The following is a 17,500-nucleotide window of genomic DNA, read 5'->3' on the forward strand; positions in this document are numbered from 1 at the left end:
TCGCTACCTCCCGTTCGCTTCATTCGCCTGAGCAAATTTTCTCAGAAGACCTATAGTTTTACCGAGTCATGCGACTTCGGTAATATCGAAAAAAAATAATATTGCGGTATGACGGTATTTACAATACCGTTACATCCCTAATATATATATATATATATATATATATATATATATATATATATTTTTTTATATATTTATTTATTTAAATCTATTAAATTAAATATATTAAATATATTTATTTTATTTAAATCTGAAAATGCACTTGCTGTTTGTTTTCTGTTAAATTCTCAGATTAGGTCTGTCTGAGGGTATTGGGCGTGGCTAGCACACTTAACCACGCCCCTCCAACTGAACAAACAGAAATGGTGGGGAGGTGGAGCCTTTTAGGTTGTAATAACTCCCCCCAAACCCTTTTCCCTATCTTTGAAATGATTTCTTCTTTTGAATGAAATGCCTACTTTCCTACATCCAATCAGCTCACAGTATAAAAAACAAGCGACGCCCACTGATCGCTCATTTAATATTCCGTTTCTCTAGAAACTGCACAATATGGAAAAAAAAAAATACTGTCACAGGTTCCTGTTCATGTGGACTTTAGGTCCCTAATTACATGGCGGTCTGGAATATTTGATTCTGATTGGTCAGTCATGGCATGTTATTCCCAGATAACAATTGCTAAACCTAATACCACAGGCTCAATTGGGTACTTCAAATTATCTTGACCTATTAAACTATTAAAGCGGTGTGTCAGTATATATATTTTATATGTTGTAGAAATTATTCACACCCCTATCAAATTCTGACAGAAGGTTTTAGTTCAAATGTAAATAAAATCTGAGAATTTATTTACCCACAATGATGCCTCTTGTACATCCTCTTATCTTGCGTTATAGTCATTTCTGGTCAAAAAAACTTGCTGGTAGAATAAAACTAACTTTAAGTTCAAATTTGCCAGAGGTATGAACAACTTCAGGCTTGACTGTATATTTTTCCTTGGGTGTTTTTTCCTTTCATGTGACTCTGTAACATTAATTTGACATCCACACTCACCGCAGCCATATGCCCGGTTGGCTTGAAGTGTGTGGGCGGCGTCTTTAGCAGCAGATGTTCCAATCAGATGGCTGTATTTGTCTCTGTAGTTTGAATTGGGCGACGCAGGCCTTTTCTGAGTGTGACTGGCCGCTTCCTCCTCCAGTGCTGCCTTTTCCTAAGGAGATTTCAGAGACAGCATGAAACACTCCACTTTTTGGGGAAATTGGCTCAATTAGAGTTAAACAGTTCAGTTTTACCATTTTAAAACCATTCAGCAGATTTCAAACAGGGAATTTTTAAAGGCACCTTTTTAATTCATACCCCAGCACCACAAAAGAACTTACTGTGCTGAACATTTCACTTACACTCAATATTTACATTCAAAATTGACCATTTTAGAAAGTCACACACAACTATTTCACTCTAGATGAGTTGTAAAATGAGGCTATTTGCAAAAAAAGTGGACTGAAACTTTTATGAACGTCTTTTTTTATCTGATAAATACACACACAAAATGAGGATGTCTCCTCGTACCTTTAGCCTGCGTCTCTCCTCAGCTTTCTGCGGGTCCCACTCCTCTCCTTTACGATAAGCTTCCAGTTCTTCATCTGATGGTGCAAACTCCTTCATACCAAAACACACACAATAAATCTAACCAATAATACAGAAATATTTCACTAAGCAGAATAAAAGCTAGAGTTTAGATCTTAAATTGATTCTAGTTTTCAACAAAAGATGGCCTTCTAGGCTCTTTTTTAAACAGCAGCTGGTGCTCAAGGCTAGATTTTAGCAGCAGCGGTGCTCTAGGTTAGTTTTTAACGGTGCTCTAGGCTAGTTTTTAGCAGCAGATGGCACTCTAGGCAAGATTTTAGAAGCAAACAGCACTCTAGGATAGGTTTTAGCAGCAGTGGTGCTCTAGGCTAGTTTTTAGCAGCAGTGGTGCTCTAGGTTAGTTTTTAACGGTGCTCTAGGCTAGTTTTTTAGTAGCAGATGGCACTCTATGCAAGATTTTAGAAGCAAACAGCACTCTAGGATAGGTTTTAGCAGCAGTGGTGCTCTAGGCTAGTTTTTAGCAGCAGTGGTGCTCTAGGTTAGTTTTTAACGGTGCTCTAGGCTAGTTTTAGCAGCAGTGGTGCTCTAGGTTAGTTTTTAACGGTGCTCAAGGCTAGGTTTTAGCAGCAGCGGTGCTCTAGGTTAGTTTTTAACGGTGCTCAAGGCTAGATTGTAGTAGCAGATGGCACTCTAGGCAAGATTTTAGAAGCAAACAGCACTCTAGGATAGGTTTTAGCAGCAGTGGTGCTCTAGGCTAGTTTTTAGCAGCAGTGGTGCTCTAGGTTAGTTTTTAACGGTGCTCTAGGCTAGTTTTTTAGTAGCAGATGGCACTCTATGCAAGATTTTAGAAGCAAACAGCACTCTAGGATAGGTTTTAGCAGCAGTGGTGCTCTAGGCTAGTTTTTAGCAGCAGTGGTGCTCTAGGTTAGTTTTTAACGGTGCTCTAGGCTAGTTTTAGCAGCAGTGGTGCTCTAGGTTAGTTTTTAACGGTGCTCAAGGCTAGGTTTTAGCAGCAGCGGTGCTCTAGGTTAGTTTTTAACGGTGCTCAAGGCTAGATTGTAGTAGCAGATGGCACTCTAGGCAAGATTTTAGAAGCAAACAGCACTCTAGGATAGGTTTTAGCAGCAGTGGTGCTCTAGGCTAGTTTTTAGCAGCAGTGGTGCTCTAGGTTAGTTTTTAACGGTTCTCAAGGCTAGATTTTAGCAGCAGTGGTGCTCTAGGTTAGTTTTTAACGGTGCTCAAGGCTAGATTTTAGCAGCAGCAGTGCTCTAGGTTAGTTTTTAACGGTGCTCTAGGCTAGTTTTAGTAGCAGATGGCACTCTAGGCAAGATTTTAGAAGCAAACAGCACTCTAGGATAGGTTTTAGCAGCAGTGGTGCTCTAGGTTAGTTTTTAACGGTTCTCAAGGCTAGATTTTAGCAGCAGTGGTGCTCTAGGTTAGTTTTTAACGGTGCTCTAGGCTAGTTTTTGTAGCAGATGGCACTCTAGGCAAGATTTTAGAAGCAAACAGCACTCTAGGATAGGTTTTAGCAGCAGTGGTGCTCTAGGTTATGTTTTAATGGTGCTCTAGGCTAGTTTTTAACAGCAGACGGCGCTCTAGGCAAGATTTTAGAAGCAAATAGCACTCTAGGATAGGTTTTAGCAGCAGTGCTGCTCTAGGTTAGATTTAAACAGTGCTCTAGGCTAGTTTTTAGCAGCAGCAGTCCTCTAGGTTAGTTTTTAACTGTGCTCTAGGCTAGTTTTTAGCAGTTTCGGTGCTCTAGGCTAGTTTTTAGCAGCTGACTGTGCTCTAGGCAAGATTTTAAAAGCAAACAGCACTCTAGGATTGGTTTAACACCAGATAGCACTCCAGGCTAGATTGTAACGGTGCTTTAGGCTAGTTTTTAGCAGCAAATGGTGCTCTGGTCTGGTTTTTAACAGCAGCCGGTGCTCTAGGCTAGTTTTTAACAGCAGACGGCGGGTGAATCATGTATTTTGCTTAAACCTTTCCTAGCTTCATTAATGATTATTCCAGGTTAAAGTGATATTTGTAAGGAATTGTAACTGTTAGCAATGTATACAGCGCCATCTGCTCTTTAAAGCTGAGCTCAGAATAATTCAAGAAAAAATACTGATGCATTTATTTGTAGATTTAAAGATCCAATACATACCTTTTTAAACAGCATAACATATCTACTTTCTTCATCCTCGCCAAAGGAAAACGATGTCAGTCCAGCCACCTCAGCTACATCATGCCTAAGGGCAGAGAAGACAAATGGCATGAACTGAAAACTTCTGCTAATGTTTCAACCAGTAGTAAAAATATTCAGTCTTACGAAAAACAACTGTGACTAGCATATTTAAAAGCAACTGGACACTTAAAAAGTAAAACAGGACCAGTGCTGGGTAAAAAAAAAGTAATATATTACAATATCAAGGCCTTAATCTAAAAAAAAAGTGAATAAATAAATATACATACAGTAAGGGCGTACTCACACTATGTACAGTTGCCTTGAACCAGGCAGAAGCACGCTAGTCCCCCCTCCCGTCTCCTCCGACTGCCAGCACTCACATTACATTCGTGCCAGGGCACGCTTACATCATCGATGATGCTCTGTTCAGTAAGCGCTCTCAATCAGCACAATGGAGGTTACTTTAGTTAGATTATTTTAGTTGTTTGACACACAGTCAAATATTTCGCAGACAGATCAGTCACTTTTGACGCTCATAAACAATCATAAAGTGCTGCAGGAATTAGGAGGTCTGCTGAAGGTGCAGCTGTCTTGCAGTGAGGGGTTTGTGTCTTTAATAATCAACGACAGTTTGCGTTCATTGAACATTCAGAGTGATTAATAAATCCATATGAAACAGTGCCTTAAAAGTCACGTCTCGTTTCGGGCTCAGGCGCACTTTGCACCCACACTACAAGTGTACCGCACACCTGAGCCCAAGTGAACCACGCTCAGGCACACCTCTTCCAATCAGGTCAGGGCCGGCAAACTGATCCACACCTGAGCCCGATTCAAAGCACTCGCACTTCTCAAACGATCCAGGAAACGGGCCTGGGCACGGTTTGAATAGCATAGTGTGAGTATGCCCTAAGTAGAATACATTAGTGTAGTGCAGTGGTCACCAAACTTGTTCCTGGAGGGCCGGTGTCCAGGAGATTTTAGCTCCAACCGTAATCAAACACACCTGAACAAGCTAATCAAGGTCTTACTTGGTATACTTGAAACGTTCAGACAGGTGTGTTGAGGCAAGTTGGAGCTAAACCCTCCAGGACCGAGATTGGGGACCCCTGGTGTAGTGGATTAGTAATGTACATATATGTGTTGTTATTTTTGTGTTTTAAGATTAAAATAGGCTTAAGAATGTAATATATTACTTTATCCTAACACTGTACAAGACAAAAGTCAACGTCACAGATATGTATGACCTAAATATAATTACATGAACAGGAAAAACAAATACATGGTGTGTATATTTATGGCAGAATGTATTTAAAATACATTCAACATTGAATTAACGTCCATTAACATAAACTTTTAATCAGACCCTGGTTCATATCAGTACAGGAAGTTGAAACAAAGCTACTGGAATCGACTAAAACCCTAACACCTTTTGAAACCGCCAGCATAAAAATGTTTCCTTTGAAACTACCTGAATAGTTTTTACATTTTCATTTAATATTAAGCAAGATTTCAAAACTAAAATTACACTCAAAATTAAAGGGCCATGAAACCCCCTCGTTTCAGCAGGGTGTTTTCACACCTCTACTTCGGAAAAAGTCAGAAAAGCGGGCGTGTCCAGCTCTGTTTAGGGGGGAGTGTCGGAGGAACTAAAGTGGGATGGTGTGGGAGTGTCTATTTGGGCACGCGCGAGTTTCAGTCAAAATACACACACGAGAAAGTGATGGTGTATTTTTTACAGTCATTGTGTTTAACCTACATGGACATCTGTAGTTGAATTATTTGCCAGATTATTAAATGTTGGACTTTAACTGCAGTTTGGCTCTTTCATTCAGGGAATTCATTCATGTCCCTCGCGACAAACGCGATATTTGATTCGAGGAGCTGCTCTAAGCGTGTATTTTTCATGCAATGTTTGATACCGCACGGCGAATGAGAGAAAAAAAAGCTCCGCATTTCCCGGAAACTTAGATGCACTCGGCAGGTAGCGTCAGAAAGCCGCGTGTGTTATTCCGGTCACAAAATGCGGTGCTAACAAGTTTGCACTCAGTGCAATAGTTAACTTAATTCGATACGAACAAACTGAATAAACAAAGAGCACTGGTCGCTCACTTACCAAATCTGTAGAGACAGGACAATCACCAGTAACTAGAGCCGCGTCTTTATGAAGAGGAGACTACAAGCAAATCCGGATTTCAGCGTTTGCAGATGAGAACAGCTCTCAGGTAAACAATAATCCTCCTTGGACACGTAAGTTATTGTTGTCGAGCGTCGCGTACACTGTTAATCCACACGCGAGTCTGAGCTCTCACAGAGAGAAAATGAAAACAAAACTTAACTACAGCAAACTATAAAAGCAACACTTCACGCTTGTTTTGCCAACACAACGTGGCGTCTCTGGTGTAAACAGTGACACTAATGAATATTAATGAAGTTGCAGAATAGAGCGCGCTGATTGGTTTGAACCAAGCCTTACTCATGCATTAATGCATCACACTGTAAGACGTAATAAGACTCACTCAGGCACAGACGTCCAGTCTGCACGCTGGAATACACGCTATTATGTCATGACCGTGACGCAGCTTCAAAAATTCGTTTCAAACAGGAAGTACGAATTTGCTTGAAATAACGCAAAAACAAGTTCACATTAACAGGTCACCGGAAGTGTATCAGCATGGGAACAGCACTAGCTCGGCATATACCATATTAAAGTTATACTAAAATATTCGTGTGGGTTTCCTCCGGGTGCTCCGGTTTCCCCCACAGTCCAAACACATGCAGTACAGGTGAATTGGGTAAGCTAAATTGTCTGTAGTGTATATGTGTGAATGAATGTTAATGGGTGTTTCCCAGTGATGGGTTGCAGATGGAAGGGCATCCGCTGTTTAAAACATGCTGGATAAGTTGGCATTCCATTGTGGTGACCCCAGATTAATAAAGGGACTAAGCCGAAAAGAAAATGAATCAATGATACTAAAATAACACTTACAAAATGCTTCTCTCGATCTTGCCCATTGGGTTATATTTTTTCTTCTGCAGTGTGCTGTCCTTAATGAAATCTGACACTTCCTTCTCCATCTAAACAAAACCATATTCATGAACAAAAATTAAACATGCCAAAGGCTTACGAGACAGACAAAATCAGGGTGAGTTGTACCTTCTTCCTGAACTCTGCTTTCTTCCTCCTCTCATCTTCCTCAAGCTTCTTCAGTCTGGCTGCTTGTTCTGCACAAGCAAAAAAAGGTTAACATACCATGTCATAAAGTGTGAATCATCTCAGGCTGGTTTCTTGAACATGACAATGAGTTCACTGCACTCAAATGGCCTCCACAGTCACCACATCTCAATCCAATAGAGCACTTTTGGGATGTGGTGAAACGGGAGATACACATCATAGATGTGCAGCCAATAAATATGCAGCAACTGTGTGATGCTATCATGTCAATATGGAGCAAAATCTCTGAGGAATATTTCCAGTAGCTTGTTAAATCCTGACGGATTAAGGCAGTTCTGAAGGCAAAAGAGGATCTAACCCGGAACTAGTAAGGTATAAAGTGACCAGTGAGTGTATATTATAATGTTTACATAATAATAGTGTTAAAGCATACTGCAGTATTATCTATAGTGAACTGATAAGCTGTAATAAATACTGTAGTACACTTTTTTTTTACTACAGTAAAGCTGTGGTGTAATGTAGAGTAATATACCCTATAGCTGAAGAAGACTACAGCACTTTGGGTTTACTATACTACATTTTTTTTGCTATAATTGTTGTTTTAGCATGCCAAATACAGAATTACCACACAATACTTAATACTTTTGGTTCAAGAACACTACAGTAAGTTACTACAATATTATATAACGTTGGCTGCCATCTTTTAGATTCCTCGTTTCTCCTAAATTTGACATTTTACATAAAATTGTGTGTGTGTGTTTAACATTAATTAAATTAACATTTTATTTAAGTCAATTTAATGCATTTAACACGAAGAAATATATATAAACAAACCAACTATGACATCCAGAGGACTTTCAACGTCAAATGACGCAAGTACGTGCATACATTATTTCCCAGGCGCTGATTGGCTCTTATTTATTACATTGTTTAACGTCGTAGAGGACACTCGGGTATGTATCAAGTTTCACTTGGATATCTACGAGCATGCTCGGTTTCGTCTTCTACGCAAAGAAGACGTTGTGTTCGTAGGATTAAAACGTTATACCTCTAGCTTTCCGTCGACTTTCTTGATCGTGAACGGTTGGAGGTTTTTCCATCGAGCTCAAGATCGAGCCCAGAAGGTCCGCCATCTTTGGACGATATGATTCCAACCGGAAGCGTTTGCGGCGTGTTCTTGAAGTTGCATTCTGGGTAATGTCGTCCAACCATAGGACATCAGCGTGACGTCTTTAAGACGCTCGATTTAGCTGCGTTTTTTATTAATAAATATAAAGAATTATCAATAAAGTACACCGTAAAACATACAAAGTTAAGTGGATTGAACATAAAAAAAAGTTCTCCCCCAAAAATTCAAGAATTGTGTTGATTCAGCTCATTTTAAATAAGTAGTTTGAACAAACAGAAAACGCCATTTTTAGTGTAACGTTAGTGCTTACCAATTATTTGCTATATAGATTATATTTTTATTTTAAGACCTTTGATTAATTAATGCATTTTCTTGTCAGCTTAGTCCCTTTATTAATCCAGGGTCACCACAGCGGAATGAACCGCCAACTTATCCAGCAAGTTTTTATGCAGCGGATGCCCTTCTGGCCACAACCATTTCTGTGTGGTGCATTTCTGTGTGGTGTTTGCATGTGCTCCCTGAGTTGGTGTGGGTTTCCTCTGGGTGCTCCGGCTTCTCCCACAAGTCCAAAAAAAAAACAAAACACCAAAAAAAAAAAAAAAAAAACTTAAACGTGCTATAGGTGAATTGGCTAAGTTAAACTGTCTGTAGTGTATGTGTGTGAATGAGTGTAATATGTAAAACATATGCTGGATAAGTTGGTGGTTCATTCCACTGTGGCGACCCCTGACCCCTAATAAAGGGACTAAGCCGAAAAGAAAATGAAAGAATTAATGAATAATGGTTTTGAAAGTTCAAGTTTATGTTGTTCAATGACATTTAACCATAATATAATAATAATTTAAATTTAATAACCGTTTTATACATTTAAGTTTGTTGTACACTGACATTTAATCATAATATAATAATTTAAATTTAATAACAGTTTTGAGTTTATATTGCACAATGACATTTATTTATAATATAATTATTATCATTTCAGTTTAATAATAGTTTTCAAAGTTCATGTTGTACATTGACATTTATTCAGAAAGTAGAATAATTTAATTTTAACAACAGTTTTAAACATTTAAGCCTGTTGTACACTGACATTTAATCATAATGTAATATTAATTGCAATTTAATAACAATTTTAAAAAGTTTATGTTGTACAATGACATTTAATCATAATATAATATTAATAAATACAATTTTATAAAATTTTATAAGTTTTAAAAGTTCAAGTTTATGTTGTACACTGACATTTAATCATAATATAATATTAATTAAAATTGAATGGCAATTTTAAAAGTGAAATTGAGTGACATTTTAGACTTCTACAGGGCTAAACGCTAAGCATTTAAAATAAAATTAACTTGTCCAATCAAAAAAACGATTAAAATTTAATACATTTAATAATACAATAATATATAATAATAATAATTTAATGATAAAAAATATATAGGTCAGGTCAGTATCCTCAGCAGTAAATAAATGGAGAACTTTTAAACAAATGTTACTGTAAGGAAAGTAATTAAATGCTTTTTTTTGTTGTTTTTTTTTAATCAAGAATGTGATTGTTGGTGATTATATGAGTATTAATGGCCAGATTAGGCAGCAATACATGAACAAAGTAAAATTAAGAAATATTTAAGGCCTAAAACACAACATTCCAGTAGATTTACGACTTTTTAAAGCCTTAAATTTGAGATTTAAGACGTCTCAAGACCTTTTAAAACCCCACAGATACATTAAGTGTACTAATATATTGCTTTACCTTCCTAATTTAAAACAGTTCCCCTAAATGAGCTATCTGTATTTATCTTGCATAATAATAATTATTATATAACTGTATAATAGTCATTTCTACAAAACAAGCAAATAAAAAAACAACACAATGGACAATCTTCTTAAATGGTTTCTTTACATAATAAAAGTCACAATAACAGGACTTTTTAAGTTGGGCTCTTCGTTTAATACTGCTCTTTAATTAATTAAAAATAAAAATGCAATGCCTCACATACTATGAAGAAAAAGCTCTTCAAACTCTAAATACAGCATTTTCACTCTCGTCTCAATTCCTTTCATTGAGTTCCTAACATAACACAACAAACTAATGTGTATCAGCCTATACACACACCCCATTTTTTATTTAAACACATCTTCCACTTAATTGTGCGCAAACAAGACCATTTGTTCACTAAAAAGCCGTCTTTTATGGTGGCAAAATAAAACAATCCAAGATTTGCACTCGGATCATATTTGTTCTTGCTACTACTGTGTGTGTGTGTGTGTGCTGGTAGGAATCAAAAGAATTAAGAAATAAGAGAAACATCCTTTATGATTCACTCATCTGTCTGTTTACAGGTCAGTACAGATGTTGACCTTTATATGAGGGGAAATACGGTCATCACATAAATATAATTTAAAAGTAAAACAGGGTTTCGACTGGTGTAAACAATCAATCAATGCCTGCATTCAAATTCAGTTTAGCATTAAGTTGCTCAGCCTGTGTGTGCATGTGTCAGTGTGTGTGTATAATTTAAGAGTCCGAATAGTCTTCTCAGTTACCACCACAGCAAAGGGGTCAAAGTCCGGTCATATATTGGTTGTAACAAACCAATTTAACTATACTAGGAAAGGAAGTGGGGGAGAAACAGGTCACACTTTACAATGGCAACTGTATTAAATGTTAGTTAATGCATTTACTAACATGAACAAACAATAAACAACACATTTATTACAGTATTTATTCATCATCGTTAACATTAATTGAAATAAAGCTGCTTATTGTTCGTTAACTAACGCTAACAGAAATGAATTTAGATTTTGAATATTGCATTAGTATATGATTAATTGTTCATTATGAGTTCATGTTAGTAAGTACATTAGCTAATGAAAGCTTGTTGTAAAGTGCGACTATGTGGAAGTACTGTGCTCTGTTATCTATGAGTCGAGAAAATAGATCTTGTAAAACTTGTTCATCTGCTCCAGGAAGATGAAGGTGAGAACCGTGTGCGGGCCGAGACGAGCGTAATATGGAGTGAAACCCTTCCACAGACTGAAGAATCCTTCATTCCTTATGACCTTCACCAGGACATCCTACAGATACAGAGAGAGAGAGGGTGGAGGGAACAATGAGGGAAGTTGTTTTTTTATTATTAAGTCTTTAATAGTCTTTTCACAAGACTGTTGTGATGCCTTTAGTGGTCATCAGCATCTTAAATCCTTGAAAGTTTGTAATATTTAGATAACAAAAAAAAAAAAGTGAACATTTGTGTATATGGCCACTTTATTAGGTACACCCGTCCAACTGCTTGTTAATACAAATGTCTATTCAGCCAGTCACATGGCAGCAACTGATTGCATTTAGGCATGTAGACATGGTCAAGACGATCTGGTGCCGTTCAAACCGAGCATCAGAATGTGGAAGAAAAGGGATTTAAGCGACTTTGAATGTGGTATGGTAGTTGGTGCCAGACGGGCTGGTCTGAGTATTTCAGAAACTGCTGATCTACTGGAATTTTCACGCACAACCATCTCTAGGGTTTACAGAGAATGGTCTGAAAAAGAGAAAATATCCAGTGAGCGACAGTTCTGTGAGCGCAAATGCCTTGTTGATGCCAGAGTTTAATAATGAATAAATAAGAACTCGCTACAACCGAGTCCTGCAGAAGAGCATCTCTGAATATCAATGTTGGGCAGTAGCGTTGCTACAAGTAGTGACGCTACTAGCTTAACTACATTTCTCAGTAGCTTGGCGGTAGCGTCGCTACTTTCTAAATCAAATAGCTTTTCAGTAGCAAAGCTGTTTTATTATTCAAGTAGTGCAGTAGCGTCCACACAAGCTACATTTACAGATCACTGATCAATAAGTGACGGCACTGACATTCACAGAGCTGTGAAGCCGGTGATAGTAAATCCATATGATGGCTCGAATGAGGAATTCTTCTTCTTCCTGTTTTACAGTGTTCGACAGCAAACTTTTTGGTGCATTACTGCCACCTCTGGTTGGTGATGTCGCCAACCGAAACTTATATATGTATATGTATATATATATATATATGTATATATATATATATATATATATATATATATATATATATATATATATATATATATATATATATATATATATGTATATATATATATATATATATATATATATATAATTATTTTAAAAAAAATCCCTTTACTATAGTATTTTAAATGTGTAAGACCTGGTTTTATTAGTTTTTTGTTTTAGCTGTTATAATATAATGTGTTTCTGTTTAGTACAGCATACTATTTGCAGTACATAACTGAATTGAACTATTATGCCTCATTTGTTTCATTGGCAGTTTTATTGATCTCTAAGATATGATTGACTTGGATTTAAGTTGCTTCGATTTCAAAATAAAATAGCAAAAATAGCTTGGATGTAGCTAAGCTACTTTTGCCTTGGGTAAAGTCTAGATCGGATATGCGGCCGGCCGGAAGTGCGATATGCACATTGATAAAGCAGCATTTTTTAATGACACTGTATAATTAATATTTTTACAGTACTGTGATGGTTGGGTTTAGAGTTGGGTTGGGGGTAGGCCTTATAAAATAAATTTTATTGGGTAATTTAATAGATAACATAACTTATACTCGGTACAACAACAGTTTTTACATTACTGTGACGGTTGGGTTTAGGTAGACGTTAATAAAATACAACAAATGAGAAATTTAATAAATAATAGAAACATTTCTCGTTAACTTCCAGCCGCAAACGTATCCGCTCTAGCAACAACCTTTGCCTTGTAGCTTTTAGCTTAGCTTGCTACATTTCCCAGGGGGTAGCTTTTAGTGTAGTTAAGCTACATTTTAAGTAGAGTAGCTAATAGCTTAGCTCACTACATTTTTCAAGTAGCTTGCCCAACACTGCTGAATATACAACACGTCCGACCTTGAGAAGGATGAGCTACAGAAGCAGAAGACCACACTGGGATTTACTCCTGTCAGCTAAGAACAGGAAACTGAGGCTACAATTAACACAGGCTCACCAAAATTGGACGATAGAAAATTGTCTGGTCTGATGAGTCTCGATTTCTGCTGCGACATTCGGATGGTCGGGTCAGAATTTGGCATCAACAACATGAAAGCATGGCTCCATTCTGCCTTGTACAGGCAGGCGGTGCTAGTGTAATGATGCTGGCGATATTTTCTTGGCATACTGACTTTCATTAGTACCAATTGAGCATTGCGTCAACACTAGATTAATGTAAGAGTGAGTTGAGGACTTACCAAACCATTCTTGTACTCCGGCTTCCCATCAATCATTCTCATGTTCTGGATTCTTTGGAAAAGAATGAGATCTTTGTTAACATCAAATATTCAACATAAAACCTGCTGCACAGAATACCGTCAAAATCAATACTTGTGTTTTTTAAAGGAACATCTAATTTGTGTCCTAATTTACTAACTCTCATCCATCACTGAGTTTCTTTTGTGGAACATCAAAGAAGGAAGAATGTTGGTGAACAGACAGTTTCAGAACCCTGATTCCCCTGTGTTTTTTTGTTTATTAAGCGTGTCACGATCCTCCAAATCCTCGATTCGATTACATTTTCGATTCTAAAGTCACAGTTTGATTCGATTTTTGATTAAGAATAATTAATTAATTAATGACGAATTAATTATTTGTAGCCTACCGTTTAAACTACCCGACCTGCATGGTCTTTGTTTTACCCATAAACAAATCATACAGTAAATGAATAAAGGTAAGTTACACACATAATTACCACCTGTCAATCACTTTTTTCTGCGGGACTCGTGAATAGGCAGTGATCTGTGTCGTTATAATGGCGTCGGTAAAAAAGACGCACAACCAACAGGAACCAGCCAACAGTATCTGAGGTGTTCGCTGTGAATGAGTGTGTGTGGTCACGTGATGTGCGTTTTCAGCGGTAGTGAGGAAGGAGGGCTGCTCAGAAATGCAAAACGCCAGTGTGGATGTGGATCGTTGTTGTTCTAAAATGCCATTTAAAAAAAAAGACCTATTAATGTAAACAGGGCCTGAGTGTGTGATTTTCGCGAGCGGATTTGCAACGGGGGCGAGGCGGAGGATCGGGACGTGCCCATCGTCTATCAGCCCAATCCTATTACGTACATAACGGAGCTTGCAAAGTGTTTTTTTGGTCAAAATAACTCACTGGAAATCCAAAATTCTTCCACACCGGCAACTTTATTGAAAGAGGAGAGGGTTTAAGCTCTGTCGACGGGTCTCCTGCGTCTGCAGTTTAACAAGCACTTCAACAAGCGTGATTTTCCCGCTTGGCAAGCCAAGCTGACGTGACATGGGGGCGTGGCAGCATCGATGATTCTATTTTTTGATCCAATAATCGAAATTGAGCATAAAGTTAGATCGATTTCAATTTAAAATCGAAATCGTGACACCCTTATTGTTTATTTAATGGAAGTTGATGCGAAACGCCAGGTTGCCATAATTCTGTAATATCAATCATCTTCGGCTTAGTTCCTTATTTTTTTAGGGGTCACCACAATGAAATGAACCGTCAACTATTCCAGCATGTGTTTTACACAGCGGATGCTCTTCCAGCTGCAACCCAGTACTGGAAAACACCCATACACACTCTCATTCACACACTCATACAATACGGCCAATTTAGTTTATTCAATAGCGCATGTGTTTGGACTGTGGGGGAAATTTACCACGCCGACACAGGGAGAACATGCAAACTCCACATAGAAATGTCAACTAACAAAGCCGGGACTCGAATCAGTGACCTTCTTGCTGCGAGGTGACATTGCTAACCACTGAGCCACCGTGTCGCCCATGTTTGTGTTCTGTCACAAAAATAGTAATAAACCACAGGAAGTAAAACTGTACCTGGTCTTAACAATGTCTACAGGCATGGAGGCGGCAGTGGTGACCAGTCCACTGATCATACTGGCACAGAAGTGACACAGGATATCATCTCGGAAATACCCTGCAAAACAAAGAGAGAGAGAGAGAGAGAGAGAGAGAGAGATTTGAATGAATTTAAAGGTGACCTGTTATGCCCCTTTTTACAAGATTGTCCCCGGAGAGTTTGAGTGTGAAGTTTCAGCTCAAAATACCCCACAAATAATGTTTTATAACTCTACGAACCTGATCCTTTTAGGCTTTGATCCAAATTGTGCTGTTTTGGTGACTTAAATTCAAATGAGATGGTGCTCTTTTCAAAAGAGGGCGGAGCTATTAACGCCTATAAACAATGACCTCTTAGGCCTTGTTTACACTAGTGCGTTTTAGTTTTAAAACGGCGTTTTAGAATGAAAACGATCCGCGTCCACACTCGCGTTATACCCAGCGTTTCTGAACAGCTCTCCGTCCACACCAAAACGCTGAAAACGCACATCATGTGACCACACACACACACACACACACTCTCGGGCAAGCGCTGCAGCCCATCTACCCAGCTGAGAGCTGTGCTAGTCGGACTTCTCATCAAGCATCTCCCGCAGGATCTAATCTTACTATATTTATTAAACGTGATATTTCATTCATCTTGTTGTCTTTATCTAACGACATATTCCCTGACTTTGGTCATTGGAATCTATTACTTTTTCTCAGGTAACGTGTTTTGGCTAAGCGTAAAGATAAGTTAATAATTAATGTAACCACGTAGCCTACATTGTGTATATTGACTGATCGCTTGCTTTATTTCCTATAATGTATAAACTTATTGTATGTTATACTTTTATAATGGCCATTATCGATTATTAAAACTAATATTCAGCAAAGAGAGGGTGTTTTTCGTATATTTGAAATTGAAAGGAGGCAGTTGTTATCGGCTCCGTTTTGTTATAAATATCCACACAGTGAAGATGACGCTCATGCAGCACGACGCCTCAACATTTCTGCTATCTGTTAAGTCGCTAATATTAAAATGAAAATAGGCAGTTCCTTAAATCATGTTTACATTTTATTGTTGAGAAAGTGAAACAACGAAGCCAGGGTGATGTGAATGAAGTTATAAAGTACACTGTTCCCTTTGAAGATTTACCCGTGTCCTCGGTATAGTCTGTTTTCCATATCAAACTGAGAAGAAGAGACTGCAGCCTTGATCAAACTTGCGAAGTCTGAACTTACAAGGAGAGGATGCGAGACTGAACTGTGTGTTTGGGCTACCTAATATTGAGGAAAAGCCCCAATCAAATAGGCGAATGTCAGCAGCCCCGCCTCCGTTTTCAGATGTCTCCGTTTTCCATCATCCACACTAAGATGGAGCAGCAGCGTATTAGAATGAAAACGGCCTCTCCAGCGTTTTCAAAACACTCCGTTTTCGGCGCTCGAGAACTCCGGCGTAGTGTGGACGGTTGGCGTAACCCTAGCAAAACTTATGCGTTCTCAAACTAAAACGCATTAGTGTAAACGGGGCCTCAGTCATTGATTTTATGTTACGCAGCTATAGTGTGAAAACGCTAATGACGGACGGCTGCTTCTCACCCAGGGCTGTCTATGCTAATAAGGGAGAGATGGTCACTAATGGGCGGGGCTTTCCCCCTTTGATGACATGTACAAAGGGTGAATGTCAATCAAAGTGTTTCTGCAGACTGATTTCATCAAGTGTGATTATACCAAATAAAATTAATAAATTTTTACTACTAGCTGGTTATATTCACACACTGCTGCCACACAACTGTGTTTAAACCCCTTATAAAAGTGATTCTTGCATAATAGGTCTCCTTTAATTTCAGTCTGACCTCTGAGCCAACTTCTACAATTAACAGGGTAAACAAATCACAGTGACTGCTGGTTATTCAGCGGTTCCCAATCTGTATATAATGTCCAAGTGGTAAACACATTGACACTTCTCACAGTGTGTGATCCACTTAATGTTTTGCGAATGTTTGAGACTCCTTTTACAGCGAGTCGTCTAATAGCGATTACATAAGATGACAGTTTAGAAAATTTATTTGTTTTTATCGTGGCAGAACGGCTAGTGTTTTGAAATGTGTTACACGCAACGCTCGTTATTCATTTGCCTTTGTCCAGTTGGCAGGTGTTCATTTTAAAACACAATAACCTTCATTTAACACTGCTTACTTTGCTTTGTTTTGACCACAAACAGAACACAAAACTAAAAAGACTAAGCCCAGCTTGCAGTACATCTAATCAAGCACATATACACATACTTGTATATATATATATATATATATATATATATATATATATATATATATAGGTGACCTAATATGCCCTTTTTACAATATGTACAATAAGTCTCTGACGTCCCTTGAGTGTGTGTGAAGTTACAGCTCATAATACCACATAAATAATGTTTTATAAAATGGACCCTTTTAGGCACACATGTATACATACAGTTGAAGTCAGAATTATTAGCCCCCCTAAATTGTTAGCCCCCGTTTTTTTTTCGTTTTTTTTTCGTTTTTTTTTCTCCAATTTCTGTTTAACGGAGAGAAGATTTTTTTTTAA

General features: G+C 38.0%; 2 protein-coding genes and 1 long non-coding RNA gene across 4 annotated transcripts in view; 1 reads left to right on the top strand and 2 right to left on the bottom strand.

Annotated features, from left to right (window-relative positions):
* Positions 1-8,078, bottom strand: part of spag7 (sperm associated antigen 7) — an 11,912-nt gene extending 3,834 nt beyond the window's left edge. The window contains 6 exon segments of one of the 2 annotated variants that reach the window (NM_201125.1): positions 1,051-1,207; positions 1,567-1,656; positions 3,734-3,818; positions 6,741-6,829; positions 6,909-6,976; positions 7,975-8,075. In NM_201125.1, coding sequence (NP_957419.1) covers positions 1,051-1,207; positions 1,567-1,656; positions 3,734-3,818; positions 6,741-6,829; positions 6,909-6,976; positions 7,975-8,059 — 574 coding nt within the window. In that variant the 5' untranslated portion in view covers positions 8,060-8,075. 2 annotated transcript variants of the gene reach the window in all.
* On the top strand, positions 743-3,979 carry LOC141385679 (uncharacterized). The gene is made up of 2 exons (XR_012406530.1): positions 743-2,007; positions 2,944-3,979. It is a non-coding gene; the product is annotated as an uncharacterized lncRNA (long non-coding RNA).
* Positions 8,079-10,359: 2,281 nt separating the features above from the next.
* Positions 10,360-17,500, bottom strand: part of slc25a11 (solute carrier family 25 member 11) — a 15,858-nt gene continuing 8,717 nt past the window's right edge. Inside the window, 3 exon segments of the mRNA NM_001002099.1 lie at positions 10,360-11,136; positions 13,303-13,354; positions 14,909-15,008. Of these exon segments, the coding sequence (NP_001002099.1) occupies positions 10,981-11,136; positions 13,303-13,354; positions 14,909-15,008 (308 nt within the window). The 3' untranslated portion in view covers positions 10,360-10,980.

Source organism: Danio rerio, chromosome 5 (assembly GCF_049306965.1).
Source record: "Danio rerio strain Tuebingen ecotype United States chromosome 5, GRCz12tu, whole genome shotgun sequence".
NCBI classification, from domain to species: domain Eukaryota; kingdom Metazoa; phylum Chordata; class Actinopteri; order Cypriniformes; family Danionidae; genus Danio; species Danio rerio.